This window comes from Caenorhabditis remanei, chromosome II, assembly GCF_010183535.1.
Source record: "Caenorhabditis remanei strain PX506 chromosome II, whole genome shotgun sequence".
Lineage (NCBI taxonomy): Eukaryota > Metazoa > Nematoda > Chromadorea > Rhabditida > Rhabditidae > Caenorhabditis > Caenorhabditis remanei.
This window is the reverse complement of record NC_071329.1, coordinates 16080013-16088874: the sequence shown is the minus strand read 5'-3', so window position 1 is coordinate 16088874 and position 8862 is coordinate 16080013. Positions and strand designations below refer to the sequence as shown.

The 8862-nt window shown below is 36.2% G+C and overlaps 2 protein-coding genes across 2 annotated transcripts; both read left to right on the top strand.

The window, feature by feature from the left end:
* Positions 1-1303: 1303 nt before the first annotated feature.
* On the top strand, positions 1304-2632 carry GCK72_007298 (uncharacterized protein; the record flags this gene model as incomplete). The annotated part of the gene is made up of 3 exons (XM_003103751.2): positions 1304-1500; positions 1553-1844; positions 2141-2632. 3 exons carry the CDS (start codon positions 1304-1306, stop codon positions 2630-2632), a joined length of 981 nt encoding a protein of 326 aa, XP_003103799.2.
* Positions 2633-5009: 2377 nt separating this feature from the next.
* On the top strand, positions 5010-7645 carry GCK72_007297 (uncharacterized protein; the record flags this gene model as incomplete). Its single annotated transcript, XM_003103823.2, has 9 exons — positions 5010-5050; positions 5493-5736; positions 5990-6106; positions 6164-6270; positions 6321-6424; positions 6476-6582; positions 6631-6712; positions 7370-7464; positions 7520-7645. 9 exons carry the CDS (start codon positions 5010-5012, stop codon positions 7643-7645), a joined length of 1023 nt encoding a protein of 340 aa, XP_003103871.2.
* Positions 7646-8862: the final 1217 nt, after the last annotated feature.

Sequence of the window (8862 nt, the reverse complement as noted above, 5' to 3'; positions counted from 1 at the left end):
TGGTACAAACACTCCCTAGAGAGTTACATATCGACAAAGTAATTTTTCCTCAAATCGTCCCATTTCTGTTTTGCTGTTCCTTTAAAATGACCATAACTCTCTAGGGAGAGCTCGTACAAAAAACTTGTCAACTACAAAACTGAAGCTCTTCTTTGGATATGTGTGTTTTGTAAAAGTTTTCTTTTTGGGACACTCACGAGGAAGGGATTCCGGGTGGAGATGGAGTCACAGATCGAGATATATATCACTAGAATGGAACTTTAGCGCTGATTTCAAAAACGTGCTGAGAATCCACAAAAACGAAACTAACTTTTTTCACGAGATCGTTCAGCAAAAACTGAATACAGATTTAAAATCAGCGCAAAATTTCCATTCTAGTGATATATCTCGACCTGGGATCATTTCTCTAGTCAGTTATACCATTACACACTCTTAAAGATGGGATTCACTTTCCAGACAAACTATGTTACTTTTTTGCCAATGTTGTAGCTCTAAACGGGTTCAGCAAATTTACATGTATCCTTTCCAAGATCAAAATCAATTCTTCTCAATTCCAGTCTTAATTCTTGATTCCTGATAATGATTAATTGTGCTCGTGGTCTGAGAATCTCTATCTGGAACCAAAGTTACTGAGGAAAGCAAAATTGAAATCTTGGCAGTTTCTGTGAACTTGATCCAATGAAAGTTTCATCCAGGCTGATGTACATACCTCTCTGCACCAAATGAACAAGAAATCAAAATGCTCGAAACTTTTGCTCACATTGTTCCCGTTTTCCAGGAATTTTCAGTACCTGTAACATTTCCATAGTTGGCTTTATAAATTTTATTCACAATTAATTTGCATTCCAATTCTCACTCCTATTCCCAGTTCATAACTTATCGATCTTCCCAAACCCTAAAAAGACGTGTTCACAGTTAATAAGCGTGTCCCTTTTCATCCTCACATATTTTTTACAATCATTTGGCCATTTGCCAGTAACCATAGGACAGATGGTCTAGGCGGGACCATCTCACAGTTACTAGTGTCTATTTGGCTCCGCCCATATTTTTGCCCAACATCGACGGATGTCTTTTCTCAGTCATTTATTGCCAATTGCATCGTGGCAAACGGTCGTATTGTTCTCTCGTCTCGATTACCCATGCCATTACTCATGTCTTCCTAGGAGCATCAGTGTTCATCTGGAGGCTGGTTATGATCGTTACAGTTCTCCCATTCTACCTTTTCCAAGTCTTCTTTCCCCTTTCTCCTTTTCTGATTCTTTTGTCTCATGAAAATCGAACACTAACCTTAAATATATTCCAGATGACCACCCCTTCCGGAATCGAGGTGTCCTTGAGCAATCAGGACCAATGGGAGAAGTTCCACCCGATGACCGAAATGATTGTCACGAGAAAAGCAGGACGTCGGTTATTCCCGCATTTGAAGTACACCTTGAAGGGATTGAAGCCAGATGTAAAGTACGGTCTGTTCCTTCATTTCGAAAGAATGGATAACATAAAGTGAGTTTTAAATTTGAATTCAGAGGAATTCAGATATCATGGATATTTTTAGGTACAAATTCTCGGTCAATAAATGGAAAGAGTTCTCGAAAGGCGACGAGATCCGGCCAGTCGAAAGGAAGCTGCACAAGGATGGATGGAGGCTTGGAGGTCATTGGATGGAGAATCCAGTCTCCTTCGAGTTTATTAAAGTCACTAATAATCCGGAAATGGATAAGGATGATGCTGTTTTGGTGCAAAGCATGCACAAGTATTTACCAGTTTTGAGCATCCAGAGAGAGAATGCGGAGAAGGAGGAATTCCGATTTGGAGTCACCGAGTTCATGGCTGTCACAGCCTACCAGGTTAGTCATATTTCTGTGAGAGGACTGGAAATATAATTTTTGATGACCAGAAAGAATCGAATCGGAAGATTCACGGGTTGAAAACAGCTGAAATTGCAGTTTTTGAAAACGCGTCAGTGGCGCGCCAGATAGCGGATTTTTAGTGACTTTTGGTTATGAAATTGCTGAAAATCGATCTAAGTTCATTTAGAGTTGAAACGGGTCAAAGGCGCGCCAGAATTATGCGGTTTTTATGGTTCTTTGAGGAAACTCTGATTTTTCCAGTCACAAATGATTTTAAATGATTTTAATTTCAGAACAAGAACATCATCCAATTGAAAATTGATATGAATCGATTTGCATCCGGATTCAAGGAAGATGGAGGACACAACAAATCTCCAAATACCGATTCTGGACCACGTGGAGTCAAAAGACAATCCACATCACCAGAAGTGTATGGATCGGTGACTCCACCATCAGCCCCGTGGACCCCTCCGTATAACCCATTGACCCCATTAAGATACAACAACACTCCAGTGGCACCAATGTATCATATGTACCCATGGCAGATGCCAATGGGGATGTATCCTATGTTCCCACCAATGAGTTCAGGAATGGCTCCAGGAATGGCTCCAGAGGTATCTATGAATTCTAGCATGCCACCAGTTGCTGACGTCTTTCAAAATCAGCCAGCTATGCAACAGAACCCAATCTATATGGGCATGCCGATGGGACAATGGAATATGGGAAATGGAAATGGAATGGAGAATCGGACGCCACAATCGGAATTCCCAAACTACACGTTTTAAAAAGAAGAAAAATATTTGATGGGGCTCTAATGCACGAATACAATAAGGGGAGGGTTCCAAATCAAATTTCTACGGTTACGTTGTTTAAAATGTCATATTTTTGGTTACAAACTGGTTTTATTTTGAATTGTGATAATAATTTTGGATTGAAAGATATTAATGACACCAAGTGAGGAATAATAAAGTTTTTTGATTTTTTGAAATCCGTTTTGTGGTGAATCTTGGTGATATGAAGAGAAACAAGGCTTCAGAAAATCCAGACGATCGAAAGTTTCTGTCAAATTCTTTGTAGGACACCTAGAAATTTGGGGAGTCTGAAACACGGTAAACTGTTCACGCTCTTGAGATATGCACCTTTGAAGATAGGCGTCGAGAGAGCGTGCGAAAAGAGGAGTGCGTCTCGCTTCTCTGCGTCTCCCTACCTCTCTCCCTCGCGCAGCTCTCAAGCCGCCATTTTTAATGGCGCATATCTCAAAAGCGTGAGCAGCTATCAAAAAATTGTCAACTATAAAAATAAAGATCTAGGTTTGATCTATTCAAAAAAATCAAAAATAGGCAAATTAGAATAAAAATTAAGATCGGTACGCGATGTCAAACTCAGGCTATCTTAAAATAAAATTTCCTGTTTTTATGCGCATTTTTTTCGCATTTATCATTAGAGCGTATTTCCATTCACCACAATGACACTTGTTTGCTACCATGGCACTCACATTGTAATTACTAAACCCTGTCTATGCTTTCGTTCGGCAGATACAAGAATGAAGATGTTAAGAATTGATAAAAACTGTTGGACCATTCCATAAGTATCTGAACTCCAAAACACAAAAAATTTTGTAGCTTTCTGAACAATTTTGTTTGGATTTTCTAAAAAAACAAGTTACTCTCGTTTCCCTCCTTGTTCCTCGAGCTGCTATTTTTTTTCAGTTTGAATAAAAAGCTGTTGTAATTGTGAAACCACACGCTTCCTATGGGTGTGTCTCTTTTCACAAATTGAATTGATGCCTGTTCAATGGAATGTTGGGAAACATTCCTTAAGAGAATACGAAAACAACCGCACTCAGGACGAGTACTCCACGGAAATTCTTATCAGTAAAATGTGAAGCATTCGCTTATAGCGTGGGTGGTTGTACGTGAGAAAATGAAAGTATTATGAAAAATCAAAAGGTGAAGACACAATTTTTCAAACTTGGAATTTCATAATCATTTTATCGAAATTCCAAAGTAACTGAAAAGTGCCGGTGCAGTTTTCTTTGTTATTTACAGTACCGCTCAAAAAGTTGGAAACTTTTGTTGTTTTCAGTAGAAAATGACAAACTTTGACAGTTTATTTCGGTGTCATCTGATTGTCCGATAAATTCAGTTTTGTATGAGATAATCAGAACAAAGATAATACATCATTTTTGTAGTTGACCATTTTTTTGTAAGTACACTATCTTGAAAGTTACAGGTTGTTAAAGTGAAATGCTTCAAAATTTCGCTAATATGCACTGAAATGGGACAATTTGAGAATTACTTTGATGACCTGTAACTTTCATGGTAGTCTCCCTACAAAAAAGGTCAACTACAAAAATGATGTGCTCTTCTTGCTCTGTTTAGCCCATACAAACTTGAGTTTATTGGACAATCTGGTGGCACCGAAATACACTGTCAAAATTGGTCATTTTCCACTGAAAACGGTCAAAGTTTATAAAATTTTGAGCGGTACTGTACATACTGCACGCGATAAAAAAGATATCGCATTTGGCTTTTTAAGTAAGAAGCTTTTTGAGCGTTACTGTAGATTTAATGTCAGCAGTCTATGTATGTAATCAAGATCTAATTAGCCCCGTCCATTTCTCCCTTATTTTTCCAAAAGACACCAACAACCTTTTGGTGTTCATCCAGCGTATTTGGTAATGAACTCTCAGGAGGGAGGTCAATCGTAACTTCCAAAACATCAATTCAAATGTGCGAGATTTCTCAAATTTCCAAAATAACCCCTCCCTCCTCTAACCTAAATTTACAGTGAAAGAATGCATCAACATGTTGCGTAAACCCAAACAAAAAAAAACAATTTGTCCTTCAGATGATCTAGATTAAAGGCTATCGTCTTCTCGATCTTTCAAAGGCAGAATTCGATCAATTTTTTAATTATTTCATTTTCGGAGACCCTTTGAAACACCGCATGACTAAAAAATGTCGACCTACTTACGTGAATGCAAAATTCACGAAACACATCGTCCCAATTCAAAAATGAAAAAAATGAGATCGCCGTATAAATACGCTACTCTGAACTTTCTTCTCATATTACTCCGTGATGCACGTCTCACAAATCGCCAAAACTTTTTCTATGAAATTATTGAAGAGCCCTTTTTTCTATATTTTACTAATCGTCTTGATGTATTTTTATTGGGAAGATTTGAATGTCGACCCGTTATCGTGAGTTTTTTTTCAAATTTGAAATATATATGTACAGTACGAAAATGACCAACTTTGAAAGAGTGTTACGGTATCACTGATTGTTCCATCAAGTAAAATTTTAATGGATCATATAGAACAAAGGTTGAGCTCCATTTTTCTAGTTGACCATTTTTTAATAGGGACACTACCTGGAAAGTTACAGGTCATCAAAGCCATTTATCCCTGTTTGCAAAATTTCGGATCCATTCTCTTTGACAACCTGTAACTTTCATGGTAGTGTCCCTACAAAAAAATGGTCAACTACAAAAATGATGTGCTATGTATATTGGTTCTGTTCAACGCATGCAAAATCAAGTTTATCGGACAATCAGATGACACCGAAATACACTGTCAAACTAAGTAATTTTCTCCTGAAAACGGAGAAATTGTACATGGTATGTATGTCTATTCCCTATTTCAGTATTCCCTACCAGATGTCTGAGATTTCTTTCAACACGTCAGAGAAGTACCTATCCAGCAATCTCGCCTCAAGTTCTGGACTCGGAAGCAATATTTTTGAGGTTGCATCCATATGTGGTATAGCCAAACGACTGAAACGGCATCCACTGTTTTTTGTGGAGAATGGCTATCACAAAAGGATGCTGACCAACATGTTAGCGCTTTTACCAGGGCTTATGGGGGCCACATATATGCTGAACGGAACAGTAAGTGTTTTTTCTATAATTGTCAAGGCCCGGCGCCAAAATTTGAAATTCTTTTTTTTTTTGAATTTTTTACTTTTTTTGCAAAAAAAGAAAAATTTTCTACTATGATTCAGGATTTGAAGAAATTCTGAACAATCATCAGAAACTTTCACATTTTTGATGAAAAAATTGAAAAATGTCAAAAAAAAAATTTGGCCGGGTTTTGACAATTACGAGTTTTCCTAATTTAAAATTTTCATCCCCCCTATTTCAGATGCCTACAGTGATCACTAAAACAGAATTCCACAAGTCAAAGTACTCATATGAAAATCCAGATACTCTTTTGGGTATTCAAGATGAATACCTCTTTCTAACTGGCACACATTACCAAGTGAGTATGAAAATAAATCGATACTAGAATTTCAGAGCAGAACTATCAAAATTTCAGAGCTGGAAATACTTTCCCGACATGAGGGAGTCATTGATGGACTATTTGGCAGTTCCAGACCCAGAAAGATTTGGAAATTTACCAATGTCTAATGACAACACTCATGTGTAAGTGTTTTTTTCAAATTTCCAACTGAAAATGTTGTTTTTTCCTTCAGAACTTGTGTTCATACAAAAAGGAAACATTTCGCAAAAAACGGATTCTATGCGTCTGATCCAGAATTCATTCGGAACGCTTTGATTTTCATAAACACTAAGCAAGGTGGGATTTTCTATTTTTTTAATTCCACAAATTCAAAAACAAAATTTTCAGCAGAAATCTACAAAAAGAATAAGAAAATTGTAATTTTTGGGGATGAACCAATTTTTATGTCGAGTATTTTTAATGATAGTGCTCATTCCATGGAGAGACACACCAAGGTAATTGAAATATAAGTCAAGAGTTATATGTACTATTAATATTTTCAGACAAATCACTATGTATCGATCAACAATGCCAACGATGACCTGATATACTCAAAGTCCAATTGTAATATGGTGTTGATAAGTGGTGAGTAGAAATGAGGCCATGATTACTAAGACTACTGTATCTACATTTTAATTTCTAGCTGAGAAATAAAAATTTCAAATTATGAGAGTCATAATACTGCATACAGTACCGCTCAAAAAGTCATCAACTTTGATTGTTTCAGTGGAAAATGACTAAGTTTGACCGTGCATTTCGGTGTCACTTGATTGCCCCGCAAATTTTAATTTGTATGGGTTGGACACAACAAAAATAACACATAATTTTTGTAGTTGACTATTTTTTTGTAGGGACACTACCATGAAAGTTACAGGTCTTTCTAAAACCGATTTCAGTGCATATTGGCGAAAATTTGAAGCTTTTCACTTTGACAGCCCGTAACTTTCATGGTAATGTCTCTACAAAAAAATGGTTAATTACAAAAATGATGTGCTACTTTTGCTCTGTCCAACCATTATAAAATAAAATTTCTCGGGCAATCAGGTAACATCGAAATACACTGTTAAAGTTGGTCATTTTCTACTGAAAACAGTCAAAGTTGAAAATCTTTTAGGCCGGTACTGTGCATTCAAGATTCATGAAAAAGAGGCAACTTTGCTATCTATAAATTTATTAAAAAACTTCTCAAATTTGTTTTTTTGCGTCTGACAATAATGCTAACTTATGTACATATATTTCTAGCTCCTCTCTCAACATTTGGATTTTGGTTGGGCTATCTCTCTAAAGGAAACAATGTCTATTATATGGATGTGACTCATGAGAATGAGGAGTTTTATGTAAGATTTCGTAATTTTTCGTTTGTTTTAATATTAAAATGTTTACATTTTTCAGGAATCCAGTGGTTTTGTCACGGAAAACTATTTCCCGCCCCATTGGGTAGCATTGGATTTCGCAAGCAACAAAAACAAAACGGTCGTGAAAAGCTTTAAGAAAATGGGTGAAAAATATTATTTTTAGTTTAGATAGTTATTTCTTTATTTTAATAAATAATATAATCATGAAACGAAAGTTTTTAAGCATTCTGAATTATTAGAGATTTTGCATCAGGCATTAGGATGACTAATATTGCTTGCAGAATTTCAAAACAGAGAACGTCTTTGATTATAAAATATAATATGCACTGAAATAAATGTCGGAATACATTTCGACCATCCGCTTATCAGTTGAGTCTCTTCAAACAATCAATATTTGTCCAAACATCAAGAGAAATCAGAAGTGTCATAGAGAAATAAACGAAGAACAGGAAATTAATATCGAAAACAATCTATACAATGCGGTTGAAAATTTTGTTCTTCATACAACATCTTAGATTAGACAACAGCGCTCTATCGAAACCGAAGAAAATTGTGTGCGATATAGAGAGACTCAGAGAAAAATAGACATTTTTCCAGGGAATTTCGGTGGAGCGCAGTTGCAAGAACTGTGCTGAGCTAAATAGAGTTTTACGGTAGTTCTTAATGTGACGCACCATACTATTCACAATCAAACTTTTATTAGCTAGACTTTGGTCTTTTATAGAATCATCGTAGTAGTCAAAACTTCAATTCTACGACACTAATCATAGATGACTTCAATAAAAAGGATGACATCAAAGCGTCAGTTTCATAAAGGAAAAGGACAGGAAAACGATAGTTAACGATAGATATGAAGAAGAAAATCAGTAAAGAAACGAGCACGAGTGTTAACAAGAAGGAAAAATTGATATGATGTCGACGCCCTCACTATATAAAGGAAATGATAAGAGTGAAACAAGCACGAAAAGGAAAAGAAGTTTGAAGATTTCTTTATCAAGTTTCTTTTTTATAATCATTTGTCACTGCTTCTGTTTTTATCTGCTGAGATGAGTATTGTTGGTTTAAAGAAAATATCAGTAGGCAAACAAAAAAACTGTATTGTTTTGAAACCGGTCAAGTTTTTTTTCTAGTTTAACGATAAGAAAAATGATTTCAGGAGGGTTTCAACTTCAAATCACCGTAAACCCTGTGATAGAAGAACATCCTATTTTTCTCAACTAATTAAAAATGCATTGTGTATCCCTGGGTGTCCGTCTATGTATTATCGGTTGTATCATCAGCCCATCCCCTCTTACAACTGCGCCCCATAAGAATAAGAAATTTGCATACAACAGCGCTCTACCGAAACCGAAGAAAATTTTGTGTGAAATTGAGAGACTC